At 40.9% G+C, this 17,935-nt stretch overlaps 1 protein-coding gene across 1 annotated transcript; it reads right to left on the bottom strand.

Moving 5' to 3' along the window:
- Positions 1–9: 9 nt before the first annotated feature.
- Positions 10–17,060, bottom strand: LOC122993355 (nuclear receptor ROR-beta-like). The gene is made up of 10 exons (XM_044367469.1): positions 15,269–17,060; positions 8,652–8,737; positions 8,400–8,541; positions 7,232–7,759; positions 6,255–6,376; positions 5,482–5,614; positions 4,824–4,931; positions 3,445–3,555; positions 2,714–2,826; positions 10–2,620 (listed from the first exon to the last, which is right to left on the bottom strand). The coding sequence occupies exons 1-10, from the start codon at positions 15,273–15,275 to the stop codon at positions 2,459–2,461; spliced, it is 1,512 nt and encodes a 503-aa protein (XP_044223404.1). The 5' UTR covers positions 15,276–17,060; the 3' UTR covers positions 10–2,458.
- Between the last annotated feature and the right edge of the window lie 875 nt (positions 17,061–17,935).

Here is a 17,935-nt window from a genome sequence, read left to right as displayed (position 1 = left end):
AATGAAACATTTCAAAAGAAAAAGAAACCATTTATTACATTCTTAAAACCACATATAATGTATCCCATTGGACAACAATATATATCAAGCTGTGTGACTCAGTTACTCTTGGACTAGTAATATACCTCTTGTACATTTTGTCATACAGGAAAAGAGAAGGGAGACAAACTATTCTTTTTGTTTGTACTTGTCTTAATCTTTCTTCAATTAAAAAAAAAATAGATTACTGACTTTACAAGACAAAAGTGGAGACATGTAAAGAAAAAAGTGGATAAAAGACTGACAAATAAATGAAAATCACAGCAAAAGAAACATTAAACCCCAATAATGAAATTCATCTTAAACTTTAACTGATTTCTTTTTTTTTAAAATTCCTATGTCTCGTAAATTTAATGTTACAATATTAGGACAAACGGGAAGGGCTTTGACACTTTGTGAGTAACATTCACAAAAATATAACTTACGTCCACAGTGATTACTGTATGGTTATGGGTCTCATCTTAGGTGCAAAGGTGTGAGGAGTACAAGGCCAAAAGACGACACTGGTAATAAAGGGACAAGAGATCACAGCTAGCTCCCTGAGTGGCAGGCAGCAGGTCCTCACACTCTGCTGGAGAACTTCACAGCACCCCATGTAAGACATTATCATCTCAATGCTTAAGCACCCTTTAGAAAGTGTGTTTTTTTATGTACATTTAAAAATGTAAACAGGTATGAGTGACCTTGTGTGACAGATGTGGAATAAAAAACAAAAATAATAAGAACAAATTGAAAACTGTTAAGTCTTACTGGCATTGAGGCCCTACTCAGGGGGGCAGCTGATAGCTCTGTCTGGCCTTTGACTAGTGTCCAGTGAAAAAGAGGAAAGTATAAGTGCTTGGTATTCGAACAAGTGTTGGGTTTGGGACTAAAGGAAGAGGAACAGCAAATGTACAAAATAATACAGCTGCTCCAACCAGCAAGGAGGGTTTATGATACATATGATGGACCATCGTTGTCAGGGCTTTTAACCAACTGAAACAATATGAGTGATTGACAATTATACTACACCTACTGTACTGACTGCTGGTTAGAAACAGGTGGGGAGACGCTGTGTATCCCCTTTTTATTATACAGTTCATGAAGTCATCTTTTGCCTTGCTTTCTCTGTTCCTTAGTGTCCTGTTTGTCCTCATGTCTCTTTAGGCAGGGAGGATGGGGTCAGCAACAGCGCAGAATCAAAGCTCTCAGCTTAAATGCAAGACAAAGGCAATCATTTTTTCACCTTCGTTTGGGTACACTGCCTCCCCTGCTGTGTCGCATATGCAACAAGTGTCCACCCCATCGCTTGCATGATGACCGCAACCCCGAAACCCCGCTGGGTTTGCCGTCAGGGCAAGAGGGGTTTGTTGCCATGGAAACCTGAGAGTACTGTCAAGAGAGGAAAATAGTCCAGAAAAAGATTGAGTCCAAATATCAGCTTTCCCGACGTATCCGCCTTTTTGTCTCCCCCCCTCAACATCTTACTATCCACTTTTCTCTCCCTTTCGCTCTGAACTGAACTCACACATTCTAACTCTCTCTCTCCATATACTTATATAGTCATCTATTTACATTCTTATTTAAAATATTTGTTTATAAATGTGTATATAAATTAAAGATAATTTCATCTTGTCCTGTCTCTAAGTGGCATTTACAAGGAAAGGGGTGTGTGGGACTGAGGTTTCTCATTGCATTACAAGAGCCTTCATAAGGCAGCACCGAACACTGTCTAAATGCGTGTGAGACTGGTTCTCAGCTGATTAAAAGGAGGTCAGCTGAAGCCATGAGTCATATTATATCTGTGTGTTTCTGTTTATGTCAAAAAAATGACTCATGATCTTGGTCCCTAAGTGATGGTCAGTACACGTATATTGTATGTATGAATACGCATGCGTACCATACTGAGATGCATCAATTGAGAGATATACAATATTGACTGAGAACTCTATTAATATTGAGACCTGCTGATCAACACAACTTCATTCTAATACTATGTGTAAAACTCTGTCCAAGAGAGCAGGGTTGTACATTCACTGTTGTTGGATTCTGGCTTGTGCACTGGTGCTTATCGATGAGGTACATTCATAACTGGCTGGGTGATCCACACAGGATAACATGTTAGACAGGTGTTAGAGCTTAGCGCTGTCTCATGCTAGGTGGGCTGCTGTGTTATTATTACGATGCCCATCCGCTTGTTATTAATGCTACAATATGCAGAGGACCATGAGCATGTGTGGTCTGTAGTGTAAGGTGCTTTGCCTGCTGGGAAAGTGGAGGACTACTTTGGAATCATGGGAGACGGAGTATTTAAAGTCCTGGATTGTCTCTTTAACTGCTGGTTGTTGAGCTTCAACATCTCTATCCTTCTCTGTCTCTCCTTTTGCTTCCCTTCCTCTTAATACACTCTCTCCATCTCTCTGTCTGTTTATCTGTCCGTCTAGCTGTCGGTGGAGTCGGGCAGAGACATCTCGCTGCCAAAAACTTCCCGGTAGAGTGGAGGGAAACTGTAGGCGGTCTCTGGGTGGACCAAACGGAAAAACTCCAGTTTGTCAATGTGGAGGTTACAGATTGACTTCATTATAGGAAGCTTGGACACCATCTGTGGGGACAGAAGGTATACAAAGGTAAATTTCTGTATGTAAATGTATGCATTTGTATGTGTTTAAGAGGCAATCATAGCTGCTTTCCTTACCTTGTCTAGTTTCTCATCAGAAGCACCGCTCTTATGTAGACTGTGCTGCAGAGCCAGGTAGACTTTCTCCTGGAGCTTCTGAACCTTCTGGCCTTCTGTCAGCCAGGGTCGATCTACAGGAAATACAATATTAAGCATTATTTAAAGGGAAACTATATAACTTTTGCTGAACAATGTCCACTGGCCAATGGCCTTAGCATTTAGGTAAAATGCTAAGCTAATAGTAGCACAAGCGGAGAAGAGTCATAAAGTCAGCGAACTGACTTAGTAATGTTTCCACAATATTTAGTTTCATTTTCATTTTTATGTGGGACAATGTCTTATTCCCTCTCTCAAATCTAACAGTATCTCACTACAAGAGATGACATCATGTCCTGCCACTCTAAAACTGAAAAATGGGAATATGTAGCTGATATGTAGACGGTAAACTGACCAGTTTTATAATGCAACCTTTTTACTAATTAGCTAAATAATCAGTAATAATAAATTGAGAAACTACATTTGTGAAATATCTAAGACCAAATATATAATATATATATAAATATATGATGTCAAATGTCTATGTTGTAAATGTGTTTGTATGTTCTTTACAATATACAGAACTGCAGTGGTTAGACTACTTTACATGGTAGTTTGGCAGTATGATGAGCACTTCTTCTTTAACATGCTTGAATTTATTTATGTGTGCGTGTGTGTGTGTGAAAATTAGAAAGAGGAAAAAAAATAATCACCAGGGGATAGCAGAACGGCTGCGCTGAACAGAGCCATCTCTTCATCAGACAGCTGTAGACGGCACAGCCCTTTACCCAGGTCAAACACTGCGCTGACCAGGTCATCACAACCTGCATAAACACAGAAAATCATTTAATAACTTGTCAAAAAATATTGCTTGAAGATTTTAACAGCCTTGCTTAATTAGATGTCTGACCCAGGGAGTACACTAATGTCAGCCTTAATTCTGGCTCTGCTTAGTGTGAAAATTCTTTAATCAAATAATATCATTTTTTTTCTTAATGCCTTTTTTAGTCTGCCTGACCTCACAGAAGTCATAGGTTTCAGTGTTTTTAGATCAACTCAGAACAGCTCAGAGAGAGATATTGCTGCATTGACTCACTTAACCCATGATTTACAATGAGACAGCTTGGCTAAATTATTCCTAGAATTAGTTTATCATGCTGCTGTGTTTAATGACTTTTGTTTTCACTTTGTCCATTAGGGTGCATTGTTACATAGCTCTTGGTACTGAAGAGGCAGGACAATGCTTCAGAAACTGGAGGGCAACTTGGGGCTGGAAACTTTTAACTACTTCTCCTCAGAGTCAGTTAAACCTGCAGTACCAGAGTTTTTAAAGTCCCGATGAAACAGCATTTGAGATTATCTAACTTCCACATCTTGACGTATTCCTGAGTGAAACAGGATAGACAGGTGGGACATAACGTTGTGAAGAATTTGATTTTATTTCTGGTGTCAGCTTTGACATTCTCATGCTGGCTGGATGAATGCATGAATGCAGACTTCCACCGGCTGAGCTAGCTAACTTCCGGTTAGCTCTCTGCTAACTTGACGGGGTACAAAATAATTTAATCATGTGGCTCATCTAGACTTTCCAAATGTTATCGGACTGAACGGATCAAATTCTGATAGTAATGTGAGTCATTTTGCAGAGATTGTGTGACGCTCAAAACAATTTATTCAGCGCTTTACAGCAATGACGGAGTAGGCTATGGCGGAGCCTAAGCACGTGTTTTTTAAATCACTCTCACTGCCAGAGGGGGGAGACAAAAGTCCCGCACTCCAGCTTCAAGGCAGAATAGAACGGCTGCTAACAAGACCTCAACTTAAATGACTTGCATTATAGAGTCATCTTGAGAATGATTACCACAGTCAGGTCGGTTAAAATAACGAATTAGTCAATGCAGAAGTATCTCCAAGCTGTCAATAATGGATTGAGAATAGTGGTAGCCATCGCAATTTTCTCAATGGTAATTATTGCACAATTTGTGTGAAAAAGGCATAAAGCGCAAGAAACATAAGAAGCTTTGATGTGTGGCCCTGTCAATTATCTGAATGTTTTAGAGCTTACACAACCACATTCCCATCTGATCCTCACCAAGTGCTTTGAAGAACTGAGCTGAGGCAAATTTTCCATTGAAGAAAATGGTGCTGTTGTTGACGTTAAAAGCTCGGCACATACGTATCAGCAGGACCTCCAGACAGCCTGAAATGGTTGCCATAGATAGAAGCAAAGATATAGAGAGATGGAGAGATGGTGGAAGGGGAGGAAGGATGAGGGAGGGACAGAGAAGGTCCAAGATGCTCCAACATACACAAACACACAACAAAATTTAAATAATTTTGACCCAGATTGGTGCACAGCATATATGACATTTTTGAACCGTTTAAAAACCAACAGGATAACAATTGATATCCACAAAGATTTTTTTTAACGTTCAAAACATTTACAGAAGGTAAACACATTGTCAAATATATGCGTTGTCACAGATATATATTTATATATGTGTTGAACAGATAAAGAAAGTAATTGCAAATTTTGTTTCCAAAATGATGTTTTTTTCCCCAGTGTTCAAACCAGGTATGTGTTGTTTATTCAAACAAATAAACAGATGGTAAAAGGGCAGAGGTAGAAGGTTGGAGACAAAAAAACAAGAAGGAACTAAGTTAGCAAGTTTTACACTCTTGTTTACTTTGGAAGAATGAACTTTATTAATTGAAAGTACTCAAGATTTGAACATTTTTAAGACACTGACCTGCTTTCAGCAATATAATCTGATCATTCTGGCATAGGTCCATAAAGCCAGCAATGCGTTTGGCAAACTCCACCACATACTGGATGGCATTGGTAATGTGGTGTGCACACTGCTGCCACATCCACTCAGCTGACTGATAAGACACAAAAAAGAGATGTAAGAATCACAAGTCAATTGACATCAATCAATCCAGCATTCTTTACAGGAAACAGGAAAGAATGGAATTTAAACAGGAATTTAAAGGTGCATTGTATAGAATTTAGTGGCATCTGGCAGAATGGAGTTGGCAGAAATGGTATATAATAGTCATAATTATTTTTAATTAGTGTATAATCCCATTAAAATAAGAACCGTTGGGTTTTCGTTAGCTTAGAATGAGCCCTTTATATCTACATGGGGAGCGGGTCCCCTTCCACAGAGCCTGCCATGTTTCTACAGTAGCCCAGAATGGACAAACCAAACACTGACTCTAGAGAGGGCCTTTCACATTTTTTGTGAGTTTCGTGGCCACCGTAGATTCTCCTACACACTTGGAAGGAGAGGGTGAGGAGTATTCATTTGTTTGGAATCTGCAACCTCACTGCTAGATGACACAAAATCCTACACACTGGTCCTTTAACCTCCACCTGCTTACTAAAAGTATCAGCAACATTAGGTAATTAAATTAGCTTTTTCTTAGCAGACAGCCCAGTTTAGGCTGATACTGAGCTGTTATTCTGTGTGTGATGACAGAAGAGTTGACACCTATGGGAGTTAACATGTGCATTATGTACCTTGTTCTGAAAAGCACGTGTTTCCTCGGGTGTGTATTGTACCCAGGTGAATCTCTTCATGTCTTCAGCGCTGTACTGACACGTCTCCAAATGAGATTTAACAATACTCTGAGTGATGTGCTCTGTGAAAAAAAAGCATATAAACACATAGATCAGCGACGCCTCACTAAGGTTATTTATGTTGGTTGCATATTCAGGCTTTGAAGATACAGAGGGGGGTGTAGCAGAGTGTAATGGTGGTATTGTTTACAGATCATGGCAGTGTGACCTTGAATTACTAGATGCTTTGCACCACTCTGCTATTAACGTTTGTCACTAACGCCCCTGACAAGACTGAGCTCATCTACTTAATAGCTCATCTACTTGTCTTAGATTTCCAGTTGTTAGCCTCCCCTGCATTTTTTATATGCACCAGTCACAATGTTTACTCATTACTTCCTTTAAAAAGTCCCTTGAGCCTTCTTTCACAGCCTTCTTGCAGTTTATTGTTGCCAGCAACCATAATGATGTAAAATAAAATACAAATCTATCCTGCCTCAAGGTCTCTGGAGAAAAAATCTCCATATAAATATGGCCACATCAGCTCCCTGTTTTTGCAGAGATGATTTTTTCATACTGCTTGTTTTGCCCGTTTAATCTTGTCCTTGTTCTGTTTAGCTGTATCTACCATTCTTTTGCTAACCTGTTTATGTGTCCTTGTGCTTACCTTGGTAGAATCTTTGTTTTGATTTATTTAACTAATTTTAAATTACTACTGGTATTGAAACTCAACACTTCCTGAAAACAGGAGTATGACAGTAAACATAGAGGCTGAAATGTGACAATATACAAAACAGGGAACCTTATAAATAACCCTAAGAGAGGGTAATGTATGAAACACCCAGACCACTACAGAATTAAGGTATTCTAGGACACTCTGTTTGTTTATGTAATGGGTGAATAAAAGCATGAATTATATATACATTGTCAATACTCACCGAGGTCTGTTATTGAGCAGTCATCAGGTAGATGGTCCAGCAATGCATGTGTGTGTCCCAGCAGCGGATGTGTGTGAGAGTGTGTATGCAGGAGCTGGATTCCATTGCTGTCTGCCCCATCCAGAATAGTCTGCTGCGGCGAATTCTGATTGGACAAGGATGAGGAAGAGGAAGAAGAGGACGATGAGTTGGAGGTGTTTCCGGTGCTCGCCCCACCGCCAAGCAGCTCCAGGCTGCAGTACTCGCTGGCCTCCTCGGGGGTCAGCGGCAGGTCAAACAGGTCGGGCAGCGCTGCAATGTCATCGAGGTCGCTGAGGGTGGAGCTGGAGCCCCCGCTGCTGTAGGACCGGCTCAGGCCCTCTTCACCATCCTCGCCGCTACCGCTGCAGACACCATCCTCCCTGGGTAAAGACAGAGTAGTGGAGCCCCCGCCCCCAGAGGTCACACACTCCTGGGACTTCTGGTGCTTTTGCACCTCAGCGTACAGGCTGTCACGCTGCTTCTTGGACATACGGCCGAACTTCACCGCTGTGAAGAAAAAATAAATTTCATTATAGTGGACACACAGACAATAATTCTGTTATATCTTACAAGTAAATACTTAGGGAATAGCTGCATTCATTCATGCTAAATGTATATTATGATATATCACATTTACCTTGATAACAATAAATTAAATATTTTGTTTATATTTCTTACTTAAAAGAGAGAAACCTAAAATTTAATGTGACTAAACTTCAATGTCACATCTGTTTTCTGAAGCTGTTACCTCAGTCTAATTGTAAGATATTTTTGGCTCACATAGATTCCTTCTGCCACCTTATCCACAAGGACTGTATGTTCTAGTCCCTATATCCAGTTTGCCTGATGACAGTTCATGACCCCTTCAGTCTATGTACTGTATTTGTTTTCTATCTGTAGCCTAGAGAAGAGGGTACAAGTGGCTCTTACGACAGCTGATGTGAAACATTAACTCTGAGGGCTTCAAATTCTCCCAGTATCAGCTTTAAATTAAAGGAACACACACACATTGAGACTGAACTGGAGAAACACATCTGCTAAACTTCCTATGTGTAAATGAAAGTCCGTTGTAAATTTTAAGTAGACCACAGATTGTGATGGTTATAGGAAGTATGTGAAGGGACAGTGTGTTCTCGGTTGTGTTTACCATCTCTGCTCATGCCCAAAGCCAGACACTTCTGCAGGCGGCAGTGCTGGCAGCGGTTACGGTTAGTTCGGTCGATCAGGCAGTTCCTCTGGCGGGAACAAGAGTACATGGCATTGTTCTGCTGGCTGCGACGGAAAAAACCCTAGACGGACACACACATACAAATACTGTAAATAACACGTACATTTAGGATGAAACATGATGGTTAAAGATTGGTTTGGTGGCCTGGTTTACTCTGCATTTCTTCCATACCTTGCAGCCTTCGCAGGTGATGACTCCATAGTGGATTCCCGAGGACTTGTCCCCACAGATCTTACAGGGGATGACCTCGATTTGAGCTGCAGGACCGAAAACAACAGTGATGAGAGAGGTCAGAAAGCTCCTACCTCATGTACTGCAACACCCTAAAAAAACCACTAAAAAAATACAGAGAAAGCAAGACTCTATTTAGTGAAGTGATGCAATATATATATATATATATATATATATATATATATTTGGCTTGTTTTACACTACTGAGTCATACTGTGGATTGTTGCCAAAACCAGTTTATATATAAAACAACATAACATTAAGTAAGATGACACATTTACTCAGACATAACAAACACTGGAGCCCATTTTAGCATACAGTCCCTGCTTTACAATATGTTATATGCAGCAGTTTTAATCCAAGATTTATCCAAGACTTTGTAAAAGATTGATTTTTGAGAGACTCAAGTCGGTCTGTTTTATCAAAATATATAATGATCCACTACTTTTAATCCTCCTTGATCTGAGCCCTCCTTTTGACACAGTCGATCATGTTATTTTTATTTATATTTAGGTTGGCATTGGGGACTTTTGACTTAAGTTTAGCTCCTACTGCACTAGTTAATATTTTTTTCCATTACGTTGGGACTTTGACTTTAACGCATCTCCTCTGTCATTCCCTGGGGGTAAGGTTTGCATCCCTTAACACTCTATTTTTTGCATCCTCAGGGCATGTTGTTCATAAAATCAATATATATTTCCATTGATATGCTGATAACACTCGGCTTCACAGTTCATCCTACTTTAACCAGACAACACAGACAAATTCCACTGTGTCACTCTCAGATTTTAAGTGCTGGATAATAAAGAACCTCTTTCTTTTATTTTGGCCTCTAAAGTTCTATCTTCTCATTGCAATTAAATCTTGGCAGTATGTCTGGCTTGTATAGTGGTGTTCTCCACCACAATAATATAAGCCAAGTCATATTTCAGTCATTGGCTCTCTTTTAATTCCTCTTTTCTTCTCATTTATGTTGTGCTATCATGTTTTTCTGCGGTCTTTGCCAAAATTAGGTCCTTTGTATCTTCCACGGACCTTGAAAAGGTCGTCCATGCTTTTATCTTGTCACAGTTAGACTGCTGTTACTCTGTGTACTTGGAGCTCTATTAGAAGGCAATCTGCCACTTCCAGCTGATACAAAATACAGCCGTGAGGCTTTTAACAAATTGTGTTTTATTGAGTTATTATATTGCACCTAACCTTTCCTCCCTTCACTGGGAGTTTCAGATCTGAATTTAAGATTTTACTGACAATAGTTTAAGCTTTAAAGTTTTAGACACCTAGTTACTATTTATGCGAGTCTCTTTTGAGTCTGAGTGCAGTCTGAGATCCTCAGGTTAGGCCTTCCAGCTTTAATAAAACATGCATCATTAGCAGGGGTGATCATGTCTTTGCTAGCAAAAATCAGGACTTACATTCACCTACATTCCTTTAACAAAAGCTTTTTCTCTTATTTCTCATTATCAGTGGGTGTGTTTTTATCCTCCTTTCCTGTCTTTTTTATGATGTTTTATAACCTCTGAACTTTGCTATGTTTAATGCTGCTTCATAAAACACATGATGAATTGCAAAGCACTGTGTAAATAATGTTTTATTACTGTTATTAGGCAAATGATTAACTGACTGAAGAAACTTAGACAGATCAATGTTTGAAACAAATCCTGTACTTTGCACCAGAGCGAATTAATCCAAGAGAAAAACATATCTTGTAATGAGTTCAGCAAGTGAGCTAGAAGATGTAATAATGAAGCATCTTCTTGGAGGTTGCGAGGGGAGGTTACATCCCCAAAAACAAACTGTCCCACAGTTTATACATACAGTACAAGAGAAGATAACTTGCTGTGAACAGTGTTTTTCTGCACCCTGCATGTGGCCCCCATGAGGGAACAGAGTACACAAGCAGATAGGGAATCACATGACACTCACAAAGACTCCTTCTTTCTTGACTGAGGAGAAAACAACAACAACAACTATATCATAAGATAGTTGTTGTGCTCAGACTGGCTGTCTGTACAATCTTAGATTGATTTAAAAAATCATTAAACTGATTTACAAAATCATTATTTGTACCATTTATGAGGAAAATGTAAGGAAAAGCACTTAAGTGTGTGTGACTGAGGTGGGGATTGCTGTGCTCTTATACGTATTGGAAAAAAAAACTTTCCAGTTCTTTTCCCCTTTAATGAAACCGTCGTCTGCCTCGGCTCTAAAACTGTTGACTAAAATACTCCAACTGATCAGGGCAGCTGCAGGCATGCAATGGAAAAATATCTCCCTCCCCTCCCTCCCTTCCTCTCTTTCTCTCAGGTTCCCCTCCACCCCTCCCTCATCTCACGATTATATAACTCTCGTCTGTGAGCATTCCTCACAACACTCATTCAGTGAGGCTCACTCTAGCAACACTGACACCCCGCCCTCCTCAGACATTCTCGTTCCCACTGGTTGAGCGGCGCTCTCAGCCTGTTTGGTATTGGCTGAGTCATCCGTCACTCGGGCGCTGTAGCCTGTCAGCCCATGTGGACATTCTGTCCTACTGACACACTTTCCCACTGCAGGGGGAGAGGGAGGAGGGAGGAAAGCGCGATCCCGGCTCTCCGCAGACCAGTTTTAAGGTGGAGTTGAACAATGCTCAGACAGAAAACATCTCCCTGAAGGCTCGTTGCTTGCATCAGAAAATTGGCCATGTTACATAACAGTAAAATTAACCAAGAGAGGCAACGATAATAAGCCTAGAAAAACTGCAATTACCAGTTCAGATCCAACACACATCCTCACTGATTTCCCATAAGTCTTTATATGTGTGGACCAATTTCTATGTAATAATCCAACAAACACTCTCCTGTTTTATTATTGAGAAACCACATTGGATCTGGCTGCAGTGGGCCATACTGTACCTGGCTACAGTCCATTCAAAGCAGACAGAGTATGAATGTCAGCTATTCAGCTCCCACCCCTCTCCTCGGTCTTTGACATTGAACTTCTGCTTCAACCCGTTCTATTCTCGTCCGGTGCTGAGAGCCAGAATTACACAGATGCCCAGCCACCCACCCTTGTTGCTACAACCACACATGCATGTTTTCTTACTCCTCTTCTCCAGCTTTCTACAGATATACAGGCACAACCCAGAGACAGTAAAAGATTTATCTGAAAAAAAAAATCCCTTATTTTAATGGCATTGTCTTGTCCATGAGCTGGTAAATGAAAAATTGCAGTTAAAACAAGTAACTTGACAGGGATTTCTTAAATAATTCCAATAGAGACACGCTCACCTGACTAACAATGTTGATGGAGACACGGAAGCAACATTTACCTTAAACCCTGACTATCACCATTGACCTAGACCGAAACACTAGTCTTAGGGATCTGAGAGTTGGCATTGCAAGCACATAAATACAAATCCTGCTTTTTGCCAACATTATGCATACAGGTTGCATTTCTCACCCACTTGCATATTAACCTAAGTTACAAAATCTTAAGAGTAAATTGCATTAACTGAGGTGAAATTGTGCTCACGGCAAACAAAGAATGGTGTTTGACTAATGGCCAGTATGTTTGAGCAGCTACTTTTTGCGACACACCCAAGCCTTTTTCACAAAACGAACAGACACTTCAACAGTTCCACTACAAACATGCAGGCCCCACTGTGTTTATCAGCCAGCTAAATGTGTAACCTTGTTATCTCCACAAAAGGCTAATTCTGTAAGGGTGGGGTAGGTGGAAGGGATGGGCGGAGAAAATCATTGACTTTGTGCTTTATACTTCTTGGTATCTAATGTGGAACAAACAGCCGATAATTCTCCAACACGAGCCCCCCGGCCAGTGTGTCAAACAGTCAGTATGTCAGTGTGTCGCTAGCGTAACAAAGGAGTGAAAGGATGAATTTTGACCTTCCACATGTTCACTGTCATACATGCACGGTCACACGCATGCTTCGCACACCGATCACTTCTACATTTTGCGATCTTACAACTTGATTTAATGCAAGTACAGGTTGTTGTTAGCTTGTTATGCAAATCACAATAACATGCAGACTGTTAAATGCCCCTGAGCAACAGAGTGACAGGGGGCTCTGTGGGGGCTGGTGGTCTTTTAATTATTTTATCACCTGACAGACATGAGAGGATACACTCATTAGTAGGTTGGGGGTGGAGGGGCCTTGTGCTTCAGTTCTATACATTTTAGCAATGCTGAAGCACTTGTTGTGTCATGCCTCACTGTAGGCTGAAAGTGCAGCACAGGCTTGTATCACAAGAGCCCACTGTGGTTATCCTTGCTGCCTCTTCCCGTTTTTGAAATCACGTTAGCGGTATAGCCAGTATGGGAATATTTCGCAAATGATTTTGTTTCAGTAAAATAAGGGTTTGCTAAGCCTCAAGGCCTGCAGAGATGAACCCTAAGAGAGAAGCTTTATTGTTAGATATGAAACAACACCCTGTTTGTCCTCACACCTCCTAGTTGAATTTATGAAGGCAGATGTCTTCCTCATTGCACTTGATGCCTTGTTGCACTCAACCTCATACCCTGTTGTACAGCTCTAACAAATTTTTTAAAATTCTATATTCTCTACAGATGATACTGGTTTAAACAGTACAATGCTGTTAACTTTACTCAACACATAAAAAATGCATATATGCAGTATATAATCTGGCTGTGTAGCAGGTTGTGCATTCAAATCAATGAGCTCTATTTTAAAAGATGCAAATACCAGAGGAGGCCTAGCTGAGGCCCACAAAGGGGGGGATTTAAAAAAGAACTAAGAATTTCATAGGCCTCTCCTGCCGGGTGTCAGTGTGAGACACGAGTCTTATGATCTTTCATTGTGTCTATGTGCATAAATACAAACATTATGTGGAAGTGCACTCCGTAATACGGTAACCAGACAAAGTGTCAGAGGTCCAGACAACACACCAAGCCTCAAAATGTCTGTCAGCATGCCAAAGATGTTGAAATGACTCGACAATTTGGACTAAAAGGATTATAAATGCATGTTCAAACTGGGATAAAAATGCTGACATGCTTTTCTAGTGAGGAAACGGCCGGCTGAGTGACTAACCTACATTTTCGGTGCAGTGAGCTAAGAAAGGGCTGCGGTTTGTTTACATTTGGATATCCTGCCAGAGAGGGAACCTCCCTCCACTAGGGGCCCCCCTCCGCCCCCCCCATCTCCCCTCCTTCAGTGCAAAAATTAATCTCTTTCCTCCTCGGCCAGAAAAACAAAACTCACTGCAGCTGTCCTCTCTCAGAGCAAGAACTCAGAAATGCAACACAAGTGCACAGATTGATAAACATTAACACAAGGCTGATTGAAATTGTTATCTGTTGTTTGCATCCAAAAATTGCTGCATAAAGATGAGTTTCAGTTTTAAGAGTTTACAGTAGGTTGTGGATGTAATACATGCACAGCAAAAATGTCTTTCCAGCATAAGAAATAAATGATTTAAGGCCTATTTTAATGTTTTTCTTTTGGATATGGATAAAAATATCAAACTGTGTTTTGCACAGGCTGTATAAAACACCCTTCTTTTGTTAAATAACAGGTATCTGCTGCCCCACTGCCCAAGTTCAAGCTCAGCCTGTGTCAGGAAACGACACGTTGAAGGACGACAGTCACTGCTCGCCTGTAACCGCACATGGCGCTGCACGTCCGGCGGCACGGCGCTTCCCAGAGCCGCTCCCCCTCCCTCCACTGTCAATGCTGTATAATGCTGGGTGACATAACTAGGTCAGTGGAACAGCCAGGCCCCTTTCTCCCTCTGTACACTCACACAGTCAGCCATGCTGGCACAGCCATCACATCACAACAACATCTCAATGGCACCAACGATGCTCAGGTTCATCCTACAAATTCATCGGCACTAACAAAAAGTTTGCAAACATCTTCAGGGATGATTTAGATTTAAAAAAAAAAAAAACATCTAATGATTTTAATCAGATACATCTGTACCACTGAATATCAGAACAAAACAGCTAAATTCATTATTCTTTTAAGTGAATGGGTGTAAATCGTTCACTATTTAAGTGTTTAATTCATCTGATAAGATCGAATAACATCTTGATTACATAATTCTAGTTTTGGTTAACAACAACCCCCTCTCATGCCCCTCCCTCTACTTATTGCATAACTCTAACATGGATCCCCAGGCAAATTTACAGAAGGACCCCCAGGTGAGATACGACTTTACATTTCTTCAATTAAAGGCAGATTTGTCACGGCCATTAATACTAAAGCAAAATTACGCATGTGTTCAAGTGAAGTCTTTCACTGACATTCATCCTGGGTAAATAACAGAATTAATCCAGTTGGGTTAATTCTCATGATTGAACAACACGCCTACAGCTCTTCATCACTGCACACTGAACTTCAGTGCCTCCTCGGGGCTCTGTGCAGCTATAATCCAGTCATGAGGGATTAATGCGCACTGGGAGGAAAACAGGCGCACTCAAGAGTCCCTGTGCGCACACATGTGGCCATTCCAGCCCCGATAAAAACACACTGCGATCTTTACCAAGTTCAACTAAACACGCACAGATTCACTGTGACATAAAAATCGACTTACCTCTCATTTTTGATGTTTTGTTTTTCTGGGCTGGACGACGAAAACTCGACTACATGTGGTAACTGTAGCTGCCAGGATAAGGAGAATAAAGCGCTGGATCCAGAGTGCACTGGCTCTGTAAATATTAACTTCGTCCCGGCTGCAGACAGCTCTCGTAAAGCACGACCAGGAAAAAAAAAACAGAGAAGAAAACTACCCGAAACTCCTTTAACGCTCGGTCAAGTCCGAGCAAAATAAAAGAGTGGAGAAAGTCGCTTTGGATTGCATCGTAACCGTCTCGGCGCACTGGCGAAAAGATTTTGGCAGAACTTTTTTTTTGACAGAATAGTCCCACGGTGGTCCAGCGGTGCTTAGACTCCGCGCTGTGACTCTCCGCCTGCTTTCCTCTCAGTCTACCCTGCTAACCTACTTTCTCTAAGCGTGGACTCTCACATGATCTCACTGCCGACAGCTCCTCTCTCAGCACCCGCGGGGGCGCGCAGACGGGAGCGAGTTTAAGGTGGCTGGGCAAAATGACTTGATTGTAGAGAAGCCCAGTTGTTACTCAGTGATGTAATGAAGTAAAGATTATTACTGTCAGGAGGTGATGGGAAGGTAATTAAAGCCACAACCATTTCTATTTTCAAACAGTCATTAAGGTATGCTGTTTCCCCCACTTCCTTGATTTTATATAATTCACACCACAATGCATCAAGGAAATCTATGTCACGAAGATTCGTGCCAGTATAAGGTGTTGTTAAAATTAAAAACAAGCAACAAGATCAAACAGGTTCTTTGTTTACCAGAGAGCTGACACCTTGTTTACTGAATATTGAGTTGACCTGGTTTATGTAACATTTGGCCTGAAGAACTTCCAAAATTGAAAGCATAAAAGTCTCACTGTCTCACAGGAATTTTAAACAGTAGCAGAATCTAGAGCTGAAACTATTAGTCGATTAATCACTTAGTTTGATAATAGATTAATCAGCTTTTTCTAAGCCAAAATATCCAAAATTCCCTGATTCCAGCCTCTCCAGTGCTGTTTTTTGTAGTCTTCAATAATACTGTTACTGTTGGTCAGACTAAACAGGAAGTAAACATATCAACCTCGGAATTGAGAAATTGGATTGAGAAAGGATTTGTCACTATTTTCCGACATTTTATGGAACAAAAGATTTAGCGATTAATTGAGAATGTAATTGGTAGATTAAACAATAAAGAACATAATTGTTAGTTGCAGCTGTGGTAGAAAGCAACACACCCCTCCCTCAACATTCAAAACATTAACTGGACACCATTTCTCCATTGAGACTGTATATTTATCTACCACCTGCAATAGTCCATGTGTTATATAAGATCACGAACAGCAAGAGATGAGAACATTTTGATTTTAAAATGTGAATGTGCAACAGATTTAAAACCAAGAGTTGCTGCCATGACTGAGAGGCTCATTTTGTGGACCTGTAAAATATTAATTTGAGCTTTATTGTACACAAATGACCTTTGTTCCTCAGCAGTGTTCCTATGCGATAGGAAGGCTACGCTACAAAATGTGCCTGGCTGCTTTCCCAATGATTGCTCACAATCTTTCAGTTTATTCTCTGTGGAGCAGCTCCAGAGATTACACCCGGTGACCTTGCAAAGTTTGATTCACGGCAGTCTGGTTCCTGTTTCGTGTTCACTTTTCTGTTCTGGACATGCAGGAACATATTATACTTAAATATTACAGGAATATTGTAACATCTACCACCCTAGTTATTAAACTTAATTGTATGGCAGTACTGTATGTCATCCACAAATGTACCAAATGTGTTATTTTCTGCTCCTATGAATCATCTCCCATCAGCCAAGTAAATCATCTTCCTTGAATCTATGAATAAAAATGATTCTGATGTAAATGTGTACTTGGGACAGTGTGTGACTGTGGGTGCTGATGAGGAGGTGGGTGAGTGCGAAGGGGTGTGGTGGTGGTGGTAAAGGGGAGGGGGGGGGGGGGGCTGTAGCGGGTGGCCTTATGATGCAATGTTCTGGCAGCAGTGTTATGAAAAAGCATGAAGGCAGAGATTACTCGAACTAGGTTAGTGGAGCAGCCGAGCACAGAGCACCTACAGTCACAGATTCTTTTTCTGTTTCGCTCACGCACACATTCACACGCACGCGCTCAGGCACAGGCACTCGCATTCTTTTGTTTTTCTCCCTCCAAACCCTTTCCTTCTGCCTCGTCCTTGTTTTTCATACGTAACTTGTTATCTGTTTGTTTGTACACTTCCTTGTCTCCTTTTTCTCAGTCCAGATGAATATACAGCGCTTGAAAGTGCTTAATGTTTTCACTCAAATCCTGACTTTGTAAGATGGATAGATAGATAGATAAAAAAAAGCATGATACTAAATAAAAATAAGTCGAATAAAAAAAGAAATTTAAGCTTTCTCTGCACAGTTTTTCCTCTCAACCGTTTGCGTCTGCTGTTTTTCCCTTTGTCTCGCCCCATGTACATCTCCTCTAAAGCCCCTCTGTTCTATGTCTCCCTTGACAACGGCAGTGACACTTTGACCTTAGCTCTTACGTAACCGCTGAGCGGCTCGCTTAGACAGCAGAGGAAGGCGAGAGCGAGGGAGTGGGAGGAGGGTTTCAGCATGGCTCGTACATAGCAGACATTTTGTTGCCCGACGATAAAAAAAAAAAGAGGT

The sequence above is a fragment of the Thunnus albacares genome, chromosome 12 (assembly GCF_914725855.1).
Source record: "Thunnus albacares chromosome 12, fThuAlb1.1, whole genome shotgun sequence".
Lineage (NCBI taxonomy): Eukaryota > Metazoa > Chordata > Actinopteri > Scombriformes > Scombridae > Thunnus > Thunnus albacares.
The sequence above is the reverse complement of the archived record's forward strand: the minus strand, read 5'-3'. Positions and strand labels throughout refer to the sequence as shown.

Bases quoted from the DNA above. Each gene is read 5' to 3' on its own strand.
- LOC122993355 (XM_044367469.1), bottom strand. The intron at 4,932-5,481 runs GTCAGTGTCTTA...CAACCATTTCAG, and splicing joins GATTATATTGCTGAAAGCAG to GCTGTCTGGAGGTCCTGCTG. The intron at 2,621-2,713 runs GTAAGGAAAGCA...CTGTCCCCACAG, and splicing joins CTGATGAGAAACTAGACAAG to ATGGTGTCCAAGCTTCCTAT.